The sequence below is a fragment of the Lontra canadensis genome, unplaced genomic scaffold (genome assembly GCF_010015895.1).
Source record: "Lontra canadensis isolate GAN:19392208 unplaced genomic scaffold, GSC_riverotter_1.0 scaffold62, whole genome shotgun sequence".
NCBI classification, from domain to species: domain Eukaryota; kingdom Metazoa; phylum Chordata; class Mammalia; order Carnivora; family Mustelidae; genus Lontra; species Lontra canadensis.
This window is the reverse complement of record NW_022631056.1, coordinates 6986329-7005975: the sequence shown is the minus strand read 5'-3', so window position 1 is coordinate 7005975 and position 19647 is coordinate 6986329. Positions and strand designations below refer to the sequence as shown.

Sequence of the window (19647 nt, the reverse complement as noted above, 5' to 3'; positions counted from 1 at the left end):
TTACAATCCCTGAAGTGCCCATCAGTATGTTTTGTAAACAATGAATAAATATCTGTTGAATTCCATTAAGAAAGAGATCTAGACTCCCAGCAAATGGTGCTGGGAAAATCAGACAGCTACCTACAAAAGAATGAAACTGGACCACTTTCTTAGACTAAGCACAAAAATAAACTCTAAATGGATTTTTAAAAATATCTAAAGGAGAGACCTGAAACCATAAAACTCCTGGAAGAAAACAGAGTCATTTCTTGAACACTGGCCTACCAGTATTTTTTCTGGATATGTCTCCTCAGACAGGGAAACAAAAGCAAAAATGAACTATTGGGACTGTACCAAAATAAAAAGCCTCTGCACAGTGAAGGAAACCATCAATGAGTAGATAAAGCAACCTACAGAATGGGAGAAGATATTTGCAAATGATATATCTCAGAAGAATTAATATCCAAAATATATAAAGAACTTTTACACCTCAACACTCAAGTAATCCAATTAAAAAGGGGCAGAGGACCTGAATAAACATTTTCCCAAAAAGGACATAGATGTAACCAACAGACATGAAAAGAGGCTCAACATCACTCATCATCAGGGAAATGCAAATCAAAACTGCAGTATGATATCAACTCACATTTGTCAGAATGGTTAACATCAAAAGGAAATAATGAGTGTTGGCAAGCATGTGGAGAAAAAGGAATCTTATGCACGGTTGGTGGGAATGCAAATTGGTACAGCCACTGTGGAAAACAGAATGGAGTTTCCTTGAAAAATTAAAAATAGAATTACCATATCATCCCATAATTATGCTACTAGGTATTTACTCAGAAAACTGAAAAATGCTAATTTTAAAAGATATATGCACCCCAATGTTTATTGTAGCATATATTCTTCCAGTGTTTTCATTATCAATAGCCTAGATATAGAAGCAACCCAGTGTCCATTGATAGATGAATGGATAAAGAAAATCTCTGTAATGGAATATCACCTAGCCATTAAAAAAATGAGACTCTGCCATGTGCAACAACATGGTTGGATGTAGAGGGTATAATGCTAAGTGAAAGAAGTCAGAAAAGGACTAAAACCATATGATTTCACTCATATGTAGAAGTGAAGAAATAAAGATGAGAAGAGAAATTTAAAAAAAAAAAAAAAAAAAACAGACTCCGATAGAGAAAACAAAGTGGTTAAATAGCCTGGATAAATTACAGTGGAGTCAAACAGTGGAACTCTATACGGCTATGAGAATGAGTGCACAGCGACAGACAGCAGCAGGGATGACTCTCACAAGTATGTTGGATTAAAGAGGCCAACGACAAAAGAATATTAGTATGCGATTCTGTAATTCTGTTTATACAGAAGTTTTTTTAAAAAGGAGAAGTAGTCTAAGTACTATTAGAAGTCAGGATACTGGCTATTCTTGGTAAGGATTGAGGGGTAAAGATGGAAGTGTACACAAGATAGGCTTCTGGGATAATGGGGAAGTTCTGTTTCTTGATCCGGGCCTGAGTATCGGTTTAGTTCGTGAAAATTCACCAAGCTGTATATTTAGGATATTTGCAGTTTTATATATACATATACAGATATATGTGTAACAAAATATGTATAACATATGTACAGATATATCTAAAATATATAGTATACTTAAGAGAAAAAGAAAGCAAAAATAAATATAAAAAATGTTACATATAAGTGATGGAATCATTAAATTCTACTCCTGAAACCAATATTACACTATATGTTAACTAACTGAAATTTAAATAAAAACAAAAAGACTAAGCCCAAAGTACTCAAAGATAATTTTGCCCTATTTTAAGAAATTAATATTACATGTTCATTTCAGTTATGTTCACCAAGCTTATCCAGTCACTGAAGACCGCTGTAAGCAAAGAGCTGGGTTCTCAATATGACTGGATTACAGAGAGGTAGTTTGAATTTTATTTAAAAAAAAAAAAAAACACTTTTATTCGATGATTGTCTGCTTTGTTTAAAGATTTTAACCATAAAATATATTAAGAAAGTAATGATTATAATTTCAATAGGTAGAAATATTTACCTTAGCCGATAGAAGGAAAATCCTAAGCAGGATTAAGTTGAATTCTTTAAAGGATAATGAGGATATTTATTATTGAAAGCATACCATATGCCACATAATGTGCAAGGCATTGGGACCTTTTATTACTTCAGTCTTCACTAAAGAATATAAGAAAGGTCTTGAAAAAAGAATATAAGAAAGGTATTATTATCTACCCCATTTTGTCAAAAACAAGATTTCAAGGGGAAATTGGCCAATAGTATGTGGAATCCAGGTCTACATGGTGAGAAAATTGATGTCTTTTCCAGTTCCAATTAAATGTCTCATTCTTGGGAGAACTAGTTAGAGAGTCTGGTGGTTGAAAGTGAGGGAGAAAGATTTTAAACCAACAGCTTTGTAAGTATAGCGAATGAAATTAAAATTTGGGGGCAGGCTGCTTTTACAAATATATCTTAAGTTTGAACCATATGAAATAGGCATTTTGTAGGTCAAAATGGTTTAATAATGGCAATTTCATATACTTTTTTTAAAAACTTTTTTTTTCTTTTTTAAAGATTTTATTTATTTATTTGACAGACAGAGATCACAACTAGGCAGAGAGGCAGGCAGAGAGAGATGAGGAAGAAGGCTCCCCGCTGAACAGAGAGCTTGATGCGGGGCTCGATCCCAGGACTCTGGGATCATGACCTGAGCCGAAGGCAGAGGCTTAACCCACTGAGCCACCCAGGCATCCCAATTTCATATACTTTTAAATTAAATTTCATATACTTTTTTTGATATCAAACAGTATTAAGAAGACATATGCTGGGGCATTTGGGTGGCTCAGTCTGTTAAGCATCTGCCTTTGGTCATGATCCCAGGGTCATGGGATCGAGCTCTGCGTTGTGCTCAGTGGAAAGCCTGCTTCTCTCTCTCCTGCTGCTGCTCCCTCTACTTGTTCTCTCTTATTAAAAAATAAAATATTTTTTAAAAAGAAGACATAATGCTGTATTTTAATACACACAAATAGTTATAACTTATCTGTAGGGACTTCCTTTTAGGAAAAATAACGAAGAAAAATAAAATAAGAAAATATAGTGACTGGTTAAAAAGATTTCAGGATCTTGGGACAGAGTGCCTGAGTTAAATCCCACTCCCACCACTTTCTGGTTGAGTCAGCTGGGGCAAGTTAACTTACTTCTCTGGGCTTACTTGGGAGTAACAATTTTATCTACCTCCTAAAGTTTTTGAAAATTAAATCATAACATGTAACACTTAGGACAGTGTCTGGCATGTAGAAAATACTCAATAACATGTTAGCTATTATTTAAATATCAACAGTCACAGCCCCTTTAGTTGTAGTCTCACATTTACAAACCCACATCATGGAACACACGTTAAGTAAAAAAAAGGGCAAAATCATACCAATGTTTATGAAAGTCTATTCTATTCACAGCAACTTGGGATAACTGGAGATTAAAGTAATATACAGTCCCCCATGCTACACAATATGGTATCCTGTTTTTGTTGGGTTATTGTATTATGTCACTTGAGAAGGGAGCAATCAGTACAGATCCAGTTCCTTCTAGCTTTCCTGATTCATATTCTGCTAGCTGTCATTTTGCAAGCGAGTGGGCCATCTGTAGAATACGGAAATCAAGACTTGCCGCTATACTGTAAGCTACATTTCTCTAAATGTGCTTATGGAGATGAAGAGTATATAGGTAATCCATGTGGCTGCTCTGTGACTAAATTAATAAGGTAATAGGTATCAACTGGGAAAAGGCCAACTGGCTTCTTTTGATGGCTGCTGACGAGGTACCCAGAGTTGCCCACTGGTTATTCATAAATTGAGCAGTCTGAGCACAGAGTTAGTCATATAGTTGATCAAAGGTAGCCATCTTGTTTTATCTCCTGGCACAAAGAACAAAATGAAAATGGACAGACATAGGAGTAAAATGTAAAAATAGGTCATAATTAAGAAATATTTGTGATATTAAAAAATCTGAAAGATTTGAAAAATATTTGCTCCACAATGTTTAGAACGAAAATAACACCTATGCATTGCTTTGTGTGCACCAAGCGAAGTGATATAGGATCGATTTTTTAATTCATGCTTAAAAAATGTAACTCATTAATATACTTATGAATGATCATTGATTTCTTGCCGACACGTGTAGTAGAAAATATAATGTAATGATCAGAGAGTAAGGCTGGAATAAATGATTTGGAATGAGTGGCAGTGGAGCACAAATAGGAACTAGGTATATGTATTGATAACACTTCAGTCGCCACTAAATCCCTCTGAACATTTGCTTTTGGCTCTTGGTTCTCAATCTTTGTGTAACAATCTCCAGGTATTACAGAACAGCCATCTGTTTTCCCTGTACTACCGTATCAGTGATTTACAGTGGTAATGGATATGAATTAGTGTTGACCATGATGTGCACAAAGTCCTGTTGTTTCATATATTTTGTCTGATTATTTAGTCAAATGAGTTACTCCTTATTCCATCTTGACCAAAACCAGAAGTCCAACAAATGACACTTGGACCAAATGTTTAGCCATGCAGTTAAGGGTCATAAGTTTAAAAGCAGAAGGAAGAAAAGAAGGAAAACAAAGAAAGAAGGGTAAACAACTAAGGGTTTGTTTTTTTTTTAATTTTTTTAAGGAATTTCTATGCCTAACGGGCTCAAACTCACAGCCTTGAGATCAAGAGTTGTATGCCCTACCAACTAATCCAGCCAGGCACCCCTTGTGGGGTTTATTGTTCTTAAGTAGAAAGAAGTCTCAAGGTAGAGAGGACAAAGTTGGCCAGTATGGTTCGATAATACCACCAGGCTGCTTCTATCTTTTGCTCAAACATCATCCATAGCCCATCTTCGTTGGTAGTTGGAAAAACCTGTTGTTTTTGTCTGCATTGCAAGAAGAAAGGAATGGTGAGGAACAAAACATTTAATAGCACAAATGTGTAAACTTTAAAGAAAATAAAAGCCTGTGGGGTTTTTATCTAGGGATTTATGCTTACATCTCAGTGGTCAGAATTGTATCACTAGCCACCCCTAGCTGCAAAGAAAGATGGGAAACAGGTTTTAAAGCAGTGGGTGTTGCTGCTTTAAACATATTTCTATCTTTGATAGGAAAGATACTGCAATATAGCATTCGGCAGGTTCTGCCATAACTGCTTTCTGCCACAGTCTTTTTCAACCAGAACTAATCTCAGCAAAATAACTTTAATTTAGCAAAGTGGGAGACAGAGGAAGAGCAGTTATTACAAGTACTAACTGAGATCCAATTCCCAATTTCCAATACTATATAGGCCACATTAGATGATTTTAAGGTGAATGGATCAACTCTTTAATAGGAGAAATGTATGTGTGTTTATGTGATATGCATACGTTAATAAAGTTACAAGGAGATTTTTTAGGTCAGCCAGATGATAATTAATTCAATAAGGTATAAAACAGCATTTGGTCCAGCTTTAACATCCAAATAATGTCAATTAAAAACATGTTTTTTACTTAATATCTATTAATTCTTATTACAAAGTACATACATGCTTTACCAAGGTAAATTTATTTTCTTTCATATTTCAGGAAAATTTTCAGTAACTTGCAGAAACTTGAGAACTATAGAATCAGGGGCTTGAGAGTCATAGGTAAAATAATAACGTATTTTACTGTGGCGTTTTCTTACAATCCCACATAAATTGGCGAGTCACTGAACTTCTTTGCTTATTTCTTTATCTTTCTACTACAGCCATTTGTAATATCAAGTACTTTTTTGCTCTAGGTACTCTCAAAAACCAGTTATTTAGTCAGAAGTATAAAGGATTAAATAGCATCAAAATCTTTAATTTTACTATCTATCATCTGCTAAATAAGAAGTCTTTCATGGATACCATCCAGTAATTAAGTAACTGAATAAAGTCGGTACTATGGGGTTTTACTATGTGATGGATAAAGCAGCACAGCACTGCATTTGAGCATGGATTGGATTTGAATCCTGACTCTGTGCCACTTACTAGCTGTATAATCAATCCTAGGGAAATTTCTTGACACACCTGTGCCTTAATTTCCCTATCTGAAAATGGGGATAATAGTACCTACTCATTGGTTTGCTGGAACAAAACTTAAGTGGTCATCACTAAAACATTTTTTTAAAGATTTTTACTTCTTTACTTATTTGAGAGAGAGTGAGTGGCGGGGAGAGGGGCAGAGGAGGGGGAAAAGCAGACTCTCCACTGAGCAGGGAGCCCAACACAGGACTTGATCCCAGGACCCTAGGATTATGACCTGAGCCAAAGGCAATCACTTAACCACTGAGCCACCCAGGTGCCCCTATCATTAAACATTTAGAGCAGTACTGATACATAGTACTCTATTAATCTATTGCTGAACAACAAATTAGTCCAAAACTCAATGGCTTAAAACCATAAAAATATAATTTCCTTGGTCAGGAATCCACTTAGCTGGACTATTCCGGTTTAAATCTCTCATGAGATTATACTTGAATTTCAACTGTGGCCGCATTATCTAAGGAAGAGAGGGCTCACTTTTGAGAAGGCTCTCACAGCCGGAAGTTGGTGCTGTCCGCTGGGGAGCTCATTCACCTCCATGTACCTACCTCCCATCATTAGGGAGTCCTCCAATCTCGCACACATTCAGGGGAAGATCACAAAAGGTGAATACCAGAAAATAGGGGTCACTGGAAGCTACACTGTAGGCTGCCTATCTCAGTGGGCTGCTGTGTTTTTGTTGCGGGAGGGTCACTCTATTTCCTCATTTGAGTCCCTCAGCAATGGTGGTTAGAAAAACCATGAAGGAATCACAGAAAACAATTGGAAAGTCAAGTCTACTATCTTCAAGGGCTCATCTGAAAAGACTACATTAATCAAATGAATTTCTTTAAATAGATAAAATATGTATATATAGTTTTTATGCAAAGAAGACAACAAACTTTATTAGAAAATGATGAAGTATTACTGAATCCACCAAAGGATTACAGTAGTCTATTATGTGGGATTATTCACGAACTACAGATTAATTTAGGTCTTTGTTCCATTATAGTCAAAGGTCATGAATTGGTATTCAGAATTCTGGAACTGCTGCTTCTATGATAAAGGAACTGTCACTTCTAAATTAGGAAAGTAAGTGGAAAAGGACATAAGCCACCCCAGCGTCAGGATGCAGGGGAGAGGGCAAGAGCCACAGAGCTCATGCGCCATGAGCATCCCATCAGCTGGCCCTGCTTCCCTTTTCACTTACAAACCTCAAAAAAGTACTCTGGCCTAGCCGTGCATGGAAAAAGAAAGTACACAGTTTAAAAAACAAACTGCAAAGTGGTATTTATTTACATTCAAATGTGAATTACCTGTACACACACAAATTTAAGAGGCACAATCTGTTATGCACAATAACTATATAAATTTCAGTACATGTTATACATGGTAGCATCTGTTAAGTCAGTGGTTGGAGTGAAAACACAGTACCGAAACATTCCTGATACAAAATAAATTACTCATTCACATATTCTACTCATACAACAGTTAATATTTAAAAAGTTAATGCACTTCAAAAAACACTAGTTACAGGTACAGCCAAAACGTATTCTTTTACGGAAAATGTCAAGATTATGAGGCATAAACGATCCCTTTTGGGATGCATTTTGATTTTTTAAATAAATAAACTACATTGATTTCAAGACCATTTATACAGAGGCCCCTAAAATATGATTGAAGATAGACATTGCTTTGTATTTTTAAAGGCGTAACTATACTAGAGAATACGCTAAACTTTTGCCCCCAAGTTCCAGCACCGCTGTTCTCTTTTTTGGACACGATCAAATTATTTAAATTCTAACATTAGTATGAGATTAGCTGCCCTGTTTTGCAAACTGTTTCCACTAAAAAGTGGTAACAGATCTTCCTGAACTATCTCATGTATTTGAGAGAGTCAAGACTTTTTTTTTAAATGTTAAAATGCTTTAGGTTAAAGCTGATAATATATGTGGAGACTTTGATAGATTGAACACTTTCCTCTTAAGACCTAAGCAAAAAGATCTTTTCCAATTTTAAGTCTATTAAAGATTCATATCAAGTCCAAGAGAACACATGAAGATTTTCATAATGCAGTGAAGGATTCATCTTTGGCATTTCTCCGTTAGTTTTAAAATAAAATATGTCAACAAACATTTTTTACTTTTCTATCTACTTACTAGACAATCTGTACACAAAACTATGTGATTGAAATTGTGTTTTAACAGCAATCTCATCGCTTACAATTTTTTTTTTTTTTTAGATCTGCAAAAAATATTAACATTAAGCTTTTTACTGTGAGAAGCTGAAATGTTCGATGTTGCTGAAATGTCTGCTTAGTTCTCTTTTTCGGTGATTGGAAATTGAATAACCTTTAAATTCAACAACAGATAAAGCAGACATACTTTTTACATTAACAAACATGTTGACCAGAGTATAATCTTTGAATATTAGTATGAAGCATGCATTAAGGAAAAGAAAAAAAAAAACCCTTCAACTTTGGGCATCACAGTAATAGAACTACTTGCTACATTTTCTATCTTGGTCCCTGTAGCATTTCTAAAAGGAAACAAACAAAATCCATACAAAACTGCTACAAATGCTGATTTGTAGAAATTTTTCCACATTGCCCTCCACATTATATTGCCACATTACTTCCAATGTTTAATTTTTTTTTTTTTTTTACTCGCATCACATACTAACCACCTTAAGGCTAAAAGCAGTCCAACTGGGACTACTGTAAAGCGATAGTGGGAAACAATATTTTACAAGTGAGCATGTTTTCCTCATTCAAAACTAATACATGGAAAAAAAATCTCAGTAAAAACTGAATCAAGTATGATTGGCTAGTTCAAATGCAAGCTACATGCTCCCGGGCTTACTGAAAATAAAGAAACAAAAACATAAATACTGTGGCTAATTACTGGTACTTATCAATGTCTGCAAAGGTCTTGGGTAACAAAGAAGAGATAGTAATGATGGCTTTATTGTGACATTAAGACATGTGTAAAATGAAATAAATAATTCCCAACTGTGTTTAATCAGGCAGAATCATGGAAATCCAAGCAGAGAAAGATGATGATGGCAACCAAAGAACTGGAATATACATTGGTTACATTTACTGTCTGGTATTGAAACACCTGAATAAATCTGTAGCTATTTTAGAAAGAAAGTTGATACAATAAATAATTTAAAAATCTGAAGAATGCAGGTTATGTAAATAGGACACGGAATTTGTGAAAGTAAATTTATTACATAATATGGCAGTTACTGAACATTATATATGCAGCTTATATTCCTAATACTGCTATCTCCCAGCCAATGTAAAAACCTGACACCAATACTGTCCTTCAAGTATAGTTCAAACTAATAGTTACATGTGATATCCAAGTAAATCAATTACCAGCTCCTGCTAATACAATTTAGTAAGAACTGGGAATCGTAATATTGGCACTAGGCAATGTTTACAGAATGTCCTTTTAAGTGCATGTGGTTATCTACTTACAGAATCCAGAAAATAAAACCACCCATGCTCCTGCAACAGTTTTACTTCAACTCTATCATGTGAAAATTATTTGTTGGAATGAGATCTCTCCAAAATCACGTAGGCTCAATCTGGTCACATTTAATCCTAAAACCAAATGTTATGTAAAATTCTGTGTATCTAAATGCTACCTTTCAGGTAAATTTCTGAGTATTTTAGACTTTTCTTTATTGGAGGAGGTGGTCTGATAAAGAGGAAATGCTCATCAGACAATCACAAATAATCATTCCTCCATAATTCAGTTGAAGTTGGTCTTTTGTAAATGCTTATTGGGAATTTCTAAAGCACTGACTTGGAGAGGCCAGGAGCCCCCATCAATCCCTGCTTGGATAGCCACTCCTGTCACCACTGCCAGGTCAGGGTCTACAGAAGTGTTGGGATCCTTCCCAAAGAACTCCTGAATGACTTGGCGGATTCGAGGAATACGAGTAGAACCCCCAACCAAAACCACCTCATCGATCTCAGTCTTCTCCAGGTGGCCTTCTTTTAATACTTGCTGAATGGGTACAAGTATTTTCTGGAAGAGATCTTCATTAAGGGTGTCAAAGAGCTTCCGTGATATTTCTGTTTCAAATAACACCTGACTTTCTCCACTTTTCTTTTCAGAAAGCCCAGCTCCAACCACACTGTTCACATGGTGGCCATCAGCAGGAGAAAATCTGTCCTTTGGCAGGTCAGTGTCACTACTCTGAGGCTCCTTCTTGTCCTTTTCCTCCACTGTTAGTAATACTGACAACTGAGCAGACTGATGAAGAGTCAGATTTAATTTGACCATTTCCACAGCTTGTCTTAATCTGTGAATTTCCTCTTTCCTAGAGGGTAGAAAGCCGTATGTTTGATAGATCTGTTTATATAAATACTGAAGAAGTCTTTGATTGAAGTCCTGTCCTCCAAGTTTATTGTTTCCTAAGTTAGAAATAAAAAGGCATATGTTATACTTATGTATTTGTATGTGTACATGTATATATATATATATATATATATATGCATATATATATATATATGTCTGTGTAGCACGTATGAAAACAATATACTAGGAATAACAAATCTCTTGCTTAACGTACTTAACTATTTAGATTTTATTCACACAAAGACTGATGTAAAATAATTGGATTAAAATAATTTTAACTCTAATGTATATTATTTAAAAACAGTGGATATCTGGTTAATTTTTTTTTTTTTAAGATTTTATTTTATTTGACAGGCAGAGATTACAAGTAGGCAGAGAGGCAGGCAGAGAGAGAGAGGAGGAAGCAGGCTCTTTGCTCAGCAGAGATGTGGGGCTCGATTCCAGGACCTTGGGATCATGACCTGAGCCAAAGGCAGAGGCTTTAACCCACTGAGCCACCCAGGAGCCCCTGGTTAAAAAATTTTTATAAAAAATGAACTATCACTTAATGATACCAAATAATTTTTCCAAAGATAAAAGTTGACGAAAGATTAGCTTTTAATAGCAATTTAAAAACACTGAATGTTACTACTCTCATGAGAAAAAAAAGTCTTTATAATTAAAAAGTAACAGTAGCCATTTTATCTTTATCTTTCAATCCTTTTGCTTAAGAGCTAAAATTTAAAAAAGAAAGAGAGAGAGAGAGATTTAGAAGCAAAAGATTAATGTTGATACAACTCTCTGGCATTGAATATGGTTCTAAAGAGTCCAGGTAGGAAAAAGAAAAATGCTAGACAACCTATAACTTATAGCTTCACTTTTCAAACAGCCTCCATTCTTGAAATTAAAAAAAACAAAAAAAAAAACTTAAAAGATTTAGAATACAAAATCCTATAATTTCCTAGGGAACACTATTATTAGATTTTCTAAACATATTTTGTAAAACATGTATCAAATGAAATAAACTGATCACTCTTCATTTTAAAGGATTTTTCTTTTTTCATTTTTTTTATTAACATATAATGTATTATTTGCCTCAGGAGTACAGGTCTGTGAACCATCAGGCTTACACATTTCACAGCACTCACCATAGCATATACCTTCCCCAATGTCCATAACCCAGCCAACCTAACCCTCCCCCCAACCCCAAAACAACCCTCAGTTTGTTTTGTGAGATTAAGAGTCTCTTATGGTTTGTCTCTCTCCTGATTCCATCTTGTTTCATTTTTTCCTTCCCTACCCCCCATGAACCCCTGTCCTGCCTCTCAAATTCCTCATATCGGAGAGATTATATGATAATTGTCTTTCTCTGATTGACTTATTTCACTCAGCATAATACCCTCTAGTTCCATCCACGTTGCTACAAATGGCAAGATTTTGTTTCTTTTCACGGCTGCATAGTATTCCATTGTATATATATACCACATCTTCTTTATCCATTCATTTGTTGATGGACATCTAGGTTCTTTCCATAGTTTGGCTATTATGGACATTGCTGCTATAAACATTTGGGTGCATGTGCCCCTTCGGATCACTACATTTGTATCTTTAGGGTAAATACTTAAAGGATTTTTTTTGCTTTCTGTTCCCTTCACCATAGCCATGAAGTCCTACTGGCTCAGTGAGCTACAACTGGCAATGTATTTATTTGCTTGAGAGGGTGCTCATTTTTTTTTTTACTTCACTTTTTGTTGTTATTATATATATAAATGGTGGTTATAAAATCACATATACAGACCACCAAAATGAAGTCCAAGTATAGTGAAAAAAAATTTTGTTTTTTTATTTTCATTGATTTATTTTGGAGAGAGCAAGCGTACGCACGTGCGAGCAAGGAGAAGAACAGAGGGGTAAAGAATCTCAAGCAAATCCACACCAAATGCAGAGCCTCATACGGGGCTCAATCTCATAATCCTGAGATTGTGTCCTGAGTCTAAACCAAGAGTTGGACGCTTGACCAACTGAGTCACCCAGGTGCCCCCTGAAAAAAGTTTTAAAATCAACACAACACATTAGGTGTGCTAATAAGAAAAGCACGTCTGAACCTCTTTCAGTCTCCATGTATTTTTCTTACCAGACATTGCTCGGGTTAGAAACATTCCTCCTTGTTTATTCAGCAATGACACATCTAGAGTTCCTCCGCCCAAATCTATCACCAAGACATGAAAGACATCAGCTTTGTGGAGGCCATAGGCCATAGCTGCCGCTGTGGGTTCATTTATTACCCTCAAGATCTTCAGTCCTGTAAGATTGGTTGGAAGGAAGAACAAGTCATCAGAGGACAGCATTATCAAAATTCCTTCCCACTCAACCTCATACCATGTTAGTGTGTTTTATGTGACAAGGACTCCACTGAGTAACAATGGGAGCAGTCACAAACCCATCAAAAATAGTGAAATGGGGGCGCCTGGGTGGCTCAGTGGGTTAAAGCCTCTGCCTTCGGCTCAGGTCATGATCCCAGGGTCCTGGGATCAAGCCCCGCATCGGGCTCTCTGCTCAGCAGGGAGCCTGCTTCCACCTCTCTCTGCCTGCCTCTCTGCCTACTTGTAACCTCTGTCTGTCAAATAAATAAATAAATAAATAAATAATCTTAAAAAAAAATAGTGAAATGGGAATGATAAATATTGGTTGTTCTAAATGGAATCACTAAAATCATCTTAAAAATTATTAATATAAGAAAAGCCCAGATTTAGTGGAATATATCATTATGTTCTGTATTATTTAATATTTAATTTAAAAAATCCTAGCCCCTTTTAATTTTCATTATTTTACTTGGGAATATAAGAGTAATAAAACTTTAATCATTATGCACTATAATAAATTCCTGTGGAAATGAAATAAGCTTACTAAGCTCTTCTTTTTAAAGTGACTTTGAAAAAAAGCAGGTAAGTAAACAGAAGAGATTATAAAAAAATTTTAGATGTAGATTTATTCCTCTCTACCCCTCCCACTCACACCACAGACCATATAGTGTTCCAATCGGTACAATGACTCTTAAAAACGTACTTAAAATTTAAGACTCTCACATGTAAATCTGAAATATACAGCAAATCTGATCTTGAAGGTAATGCAAAACAGTGAAAGTTTAGGCAGAAAAGATCAGATTTCCTTGCACAAACTTCCTACTTTAACCAACTGCCACATGTCATGAGTGGTTGGAAAGTAATATGGCATTTATGCATCAGGAGCCATAAATAACTATTCCAATTCTGAAGAATTTATTTAAAAACCTTTCATACCTTTTCCCTTAGCTCTCTGACTTCATCGCTCACTCCGCTCTGGTCACACTGACCAACTTCCCATCTTCATTAGCACTAGCAAATTCCCATTTTATGGCTGCAACACTGACTGTTCTCTCCCCTGCAAGATCCTTCCCCTATACATCAGCTTGGCTAACAACCTCGTCGTCTCCTTCAAATATGCTTAAACGTTATTTTCTCAATGAGGCCTACCCGACCACTCTAAAACCTGCAAGTTCCCCCACTTCCTGATCACCGCCAGCAATCCTCTTCCTGTTCTGTTCTTTTTTTCTTCCATAGCATGTTACTTTCTGATGTATGTTTTATCAAGGTTCTCAACCAGGGGCAATTCTGCCCCTTAGGGAATATCTGACAGCATTTGAAGAAAAAAGGTTGCAACTACTTGGAGAGGAGAGGGCTGCTAGCACCTAATGAGCAGAGGTTAGGGGTGAGCTAAGTGACCTCTACTGCACAGGACAGTTGCCCACAACACAGAATTATCTAGCCCAAAATGTCAATAATGATAAGAGCGGGAAACCCCAGAATATACTTATCTTTAATACAGACTTTCTGTTTCCCTCCAGTGGAATATAAATTCCATGAGAACAGAGATTTATTTGCTTCATTTACCAAGGCACTCAATATTTAATGAATGGCTTCAAATGAGTTCTCTTCTACCTCAGATTTTCAAAAAAAAATATTTCAGTCATCTTAACGTTAAAGAAAGTTGGTAGAAAAAAATTCCTCATTGCTAACGTGCACCCACGTTCTCAGCCTTTGTTAGAGGCCTACCTGACTGGCTATTGTCATAGCATGTTGCAACTTACATTGTGCTATAGAATTTTCTTAATTTTTGTTTGTAAACATATCAAAATCCACCTAATTAACCCACTCTGGGTTTATTTATGTGCCTAGTTAGGTGGTTTTCAAAGTGATACACCTTACTACGGAAGATTTTCAACCTAAGAACATTTTGAGAAAAATACAGCTCAAGCAAGGGTGATATTACCTGCAAGGTTAGCCGCTTCAATTGTTGAATTTCTCTGTTTTAGATCGAATTCTGCTGGTACAGAAATAACAGCATTGGCAACTGGCATTCCAAGATATTCCTCTGCCATTTCCTTTAACTTCAACAATAGTCTAGAGCCAACGTATTCTGGGGTAACGGTGATGGTCTCATTACTTGTCACAGAAAACTCAACCATTCCGTTTTTGTTTAAAACCTGTAGATAGGATTTGCCAAAAAAAAAAAAAAAAAAAAGAAAAGAAAAGTAAAATCATACATATACACATACACACATATACTTAAATACATACATACACACTGGACTTACTCAAGAAAAACTTTATAAGGTCATTTATTTGTAATCTATCATTTACTAAGATTAGAAGTTATTAAAAGCTATACTTTAAAAATCCATAAAGTGTAATCTACAGTAACAGCAGAATAAAAATAATCCATCACCAAGCATATGAAGGCAACACAGAAGATTCTTAATATATATGTTAAATGAATGAAAGAAAAAAAGATGAAATATATAAGGAATAAAAGTTGCTGGATCATGTATTTGACTTAGGATCTTTTTTATTTAGTTAACTTGTTTCCAAAAATAATAGATACCTGAAAAAATGCTCTGGAACATATTAACAAGAATAATTTAGTACTTCATTATGTTCTTATCCAAGAATCAAATATCACTTGAGGAAGTTGAGTAGCAACGTGGGGGGTTTGGGGGGTAGGAAAAGAATAAATGAAACAAGATGGGGTCAGGAGGGAGACAAACCACAAGAGACTCTTAATTTCACAAAACAAACTGAGGGTTGTCGGGGGAGGGGGGTAGGGAGAGGGTGGTAAGGTTATGGACATTGGGGAAGGTATGTGCTATGGTGAGTGCTGTGAAGTGTATAAACCTGGCAATTCACAGACCTGTACCCCTGGGACTAATAATACATTATATGTTAATAAAAAAATTTTTTAAAATTTTAAAAATTAAAAAAAAAGAATCAAATATCACTTACATTCATATTTCCATGAAAACATGTATTAGGTCACTATCCCTGCTAATGTGGTTGTGCATTTAAAAAACTAGGTTAATTCTAAAACATACTATCCTACTTTCACCAAAGACTATTCATATCAAGAGTAAAGGGAATTATTCTTCTAAGAAATTATAAGAATTTTTACCCCCATCATTCTAGACTACATAATTAGGTTTCAATGATGAAAAATTGACCATCTACCAACCTATCAGGGAAAAATAAAAAGCTACAGATACTATTAAAATGAGGCCCAAAGACACTATCCTGTCAGATCCCACATGAAACATAAACAACAAAAATCCAACACTTAGAAAATTAAAAAACTCCAAATATCATTCTAAGGAACCAGTCATATTGTTGAGTTTCAAACAAGTCATAAAATCGCATGCCTCTATTATCTCTTTTTAAGTATATAAATATGATTATCCTAACACAGAGAGCATCTTTCCATCTATCTGGACATCCATCCATCCATCCATCCATCCATAGTACATGGGGCTTCATTAGCCTTCTTGCTACAACAGAAGAGCTAAGCAGGTAGGCAAGCAGACATCCATCATCCCTCCATCCAACCATATTTCATGGGGTTTCATCAGCTTTCTTGCTACAGCGAAAAAAGAGCTAAGCAGATATTCTGAGAGAAGATATTCTGAAAATGGCAGAGCAAGAACACAGCAGCTCTGTGAAGCCCATGAATTAATTCATCCTGGAATTGCTGTAGGACAGCCTGTTATAATGTAGCTTCCATGCAGACTAAGTAAATTGAAACAGAATGTTTTGTACCTCGAGGCCAAGGCATCAACTGAAACAGTATGCTGAACTAAAATTACAATAGATTTTTAGCTTAATCACTTACCTTAAATGGGTATCTGCCAACTTCAGCCTCCAGCTCTTCTGGGGTAAAAATCTTGCCTATGAATCTCTTGGCATCATATATTGTGTTCTGAGGATTTGAATCTGCCAGCTCTAAGCTTTCATAACCCACATATACATCACTGTCAGTAAACGACACCATGCTGGGTATACTGATATGCCCATTTTCATCTGGAATGACCTTTACTTTTCCCGTACCAGGAAAAAACACCCCGACAGAACAGTAGGTGGTACCAAGGTCAATGCCAATCACTTTAGGAGTAGGCAACGGTAAATACTGTTGTGCCAAATAGCCAGCCAACAGAAGAGTCAAAACAGCTGATCCTGAAATATAGGCAAATTAAAATATATGTTTTATTAAACTAGTACAATATGCTAAATTACCATAGCAAAGTCTCTTTAATATCACTCTTTGAAACAAGACTAATGCACTCTCAAATATTTTCTTTTATAGTACTATAGATAACACTTCCTCAGACACCAAGTTTTTCATAATGCAAAACAACTATAATACCGTTAAAATGAAGAAACAACCAAAAAAACAAAAACCAAAACCCTGTAGTTGTATGTCTGACTACTTCACCTATGGGTGAAGATAAAGTAAAAACATAAATAATTGTGCTGATGCTGACAGGAAAAGCCATTTAGCTCTACCAAAAACTAGATAAATGGAATATAGATATAATTCAATTTCTTGGTCAATTAATATTTAGATCTCATAGCTTTATAGACAGCTTTATCATTACTAAAAAGAAACTCCATTATTAGAATTTCGACAGCAAAAACTCTGTTACTGAAGGGCTAAAACTTTTTATCCCCTCATGTTCTTTTTCCTTTCAAAAGGATGAACTGGATAAATTGGGAAGATTATTTTGAAAGTTGTTTAAATATGAAACTGCTACTTTACAACAGAATTAATTAACAGAAACAATTAACTTTTTCTGTATTTAAATACGAATTAAGCAAATACTTCTTGCAGAAGTTAACATTTAGGGAAGGAGAACCATAAACGTCTAACCCTAAATGCAACATAAAGCTCCCTGAAGGCAGGTTTTATTCTCTGTTGTATCCCTTGCACTAGGAATGTCTCCTAGGACACAGCAGATGCTCAACAAATAATGATTTAAAGAAACACACACACATACACACACACACAAATATGAACAAACGCCATGCAGATCGCAAACATTAGGGATGAAGATGCCACTTCGAATTTACAACTAATCTGTTACTCGGTTTCAGGCGACTATGTCCATACGTGTTACATACGACCCAAAACGTCAATTGGCAGGAGTCTGTTTTACTAATTGTGAGCTCATCCTCATCAACACATAACTCAAAAAAAAAAAAAGAAAGAAAGAAAGAAAGAAAAGAAAAGAAAAATCAAGTGCCAACCCCACTTTCCTCTAGCTCCTACGTGGAGAACGCCAGAAACATTTCATTATCTTCTCGCTCGGGGACGGTTGATTACTAACCCAGATTGGCGGAGAGTGCGTCAGACTATACCTCCAAGAGGCCTGGCTCTCTCAAAACGCAGCATCCCCTGCGTCTACAGCTCAGGCCGCCGGTACTGCTCCTCCCCCTTCCTCTACGAAGGGGTCCTGGAGACGCACGTTCTTGCAGCCTCCCAAAGGCCCAAATTCAACCAACGATTCAAAACCAACGACTTTTCGAAAAGAACCCTTCCCGAGGCCCGATGTTCCTGGGATGTACGCAGAGGGTCGCCGCCGGCCCCACAAGGCCTACTCTGGCCCAGACCGTTTCTAGACGCGACCCTCAATCCGGCGCCCCGAAGAACCAAAAACCGCCTTTAAGTCACCTTTCCGGAATCCTTCCCACTGCGCCAACTGGACCCAGGAAGTGACAACCACCCACGCCCATCCCGGCCTCCCCAAACTGCGCGGGTGCCCACAACCACAAGGAACCCCTGGTCACTGACCTAAGATCGTCATCTCTCCAGCCATCACAGTCCCGCCGAAGAGGCTTGGGATGACTGTACCAGACGTGAGGTGCCGCCCCCACGCCCTCTCCCAGCCCCGAGGCTTACTGGGTAATGTAGTTCTCTTGCTCCAACATAGTTAGAGAAGCTACGGCTCTGACCAGAGATGGGACTTCATTTACCGTCAGGTCGCGGGGCTGAGAGCCTCCATTCAACCGCTGCCCGTGACGTCTAAGCGCCCTCCCACGCCACTACTACGGAGCCAATTAGGCTGAGGTTAAGGAGAGCCAAGAAGAGCGACTGCAGTTTATAATCAAACCCGAAGCTCCTGGAGCCACGTTAAGGTAAAAACACACCATTTCTTTAGCACCGCCCCACTGCTTTGCATTCTGGGAAGTGTAGTTCGGGCCTATTCCTCCCCTCCCGCCCCCCATTCGAGGTAGGGGAGTGAAGAACCTTAGGTGCTCGCTCTGTTAAGCCGTGTTCCTATCCCAGGCCTAGGTTCAGAGCCTTTGTCTTTTCGTTCTTCCTACCTTTTAAAGAATGCTCCTTTGCCTGGGATCTGGATGGGTTCTGGATGGGGTTCCTCTAAACACCCCACACCCCTCCAGCCTTCCTACAAGAAACCCCTACCTCCTTGCGGGGCGCAGAGGAAGGCCGGAGGGACAGCCGTGTTAACTTCTAATGACATCATCAGCCCGCTGCTTTTGTTTTGGGATAAATGAGTTCAAGCAATCTTCAGCGAATGTCATTTATCCAAGAGAGCAGGGACGCGTTTTCTCAATTGCTAATACTGAAATCGGCTGTTGTAAACGGAAACGAAAACAAAATACTTGAACTTTCTCTTGAATTAAGTCATAATTGGCAGGAATGGCTTTCATGGACAAGTCCTGTAGCATGTGATGGCCACCCAGGACACTTGTTTTTCAGATTCTAGTCTGTAAGAGAACCTTCTTTTTTTCCTTCTTGGTCACTGGTAGTACTTCATGGTTCTTTTTGAGTTTTGTCTGTCATTGTTGTTAAAGTTCCCCAGAACTATAATCCTGGAGAATTGAAATATGTTTCCTCATTTTAGATGTAAG

General features: G+C 36.9%; 1 protein-coding gene across 1 annotated transcript; it reads right to left on the bottom strand.

Moving 5' to 3' along the window:
• Nucleotides 1-9270: 9270 nt before the first annotated feature.
• HSPA13 (heat shock protein family A (Hsp70) member 13) lies at nucleotides 9271-18668 on the bottom strand. The gene is made up of 5 exons (XM_032878021.1): nucleotides 18566-18668; nucleotides 16610-16950; nucleotides 14723-14936; nucleotides 12549-12716; nucleotides 9271-10491 (listed from the first exon to the last, which is right to left on the bottom strand). Exons 1-5 carry the CDS (start codon nucleotides 18588-18590, stop codon nucleotides 9824-9826), a joined length of 1416 nt encoding a protein of 471 aa, XP_032733912.1. The 5' UTR covers nucleotides 18591-18668; the 3' UTR covers nucleotides 9271-9823.
• Between the last annotated feature and the right edge of the window lie 979 nt (nucleotides 18669-19647).

Coding starts and splice junctions, on each gene's coding strand:
- HSPA13 (XM_032878021.1), bottom strand. CDS start 18,590: ATGGCTGGAGAGATGACGATCTTAG. Junction 12,717..14,722: donor TGAAGCGGCTAACCTTGCAG/GTAATATCACCC, acceptor CCAATCTTACAG/GACTGAAGATCTTGAGGGTA. Junction 10,492..12,548: donor TCTAACCCGAGCAATGTCTG/GTAAGAAAAATA, acceptor TTTCTAACTTAG/GAAACAATAAACTTGGAGGA.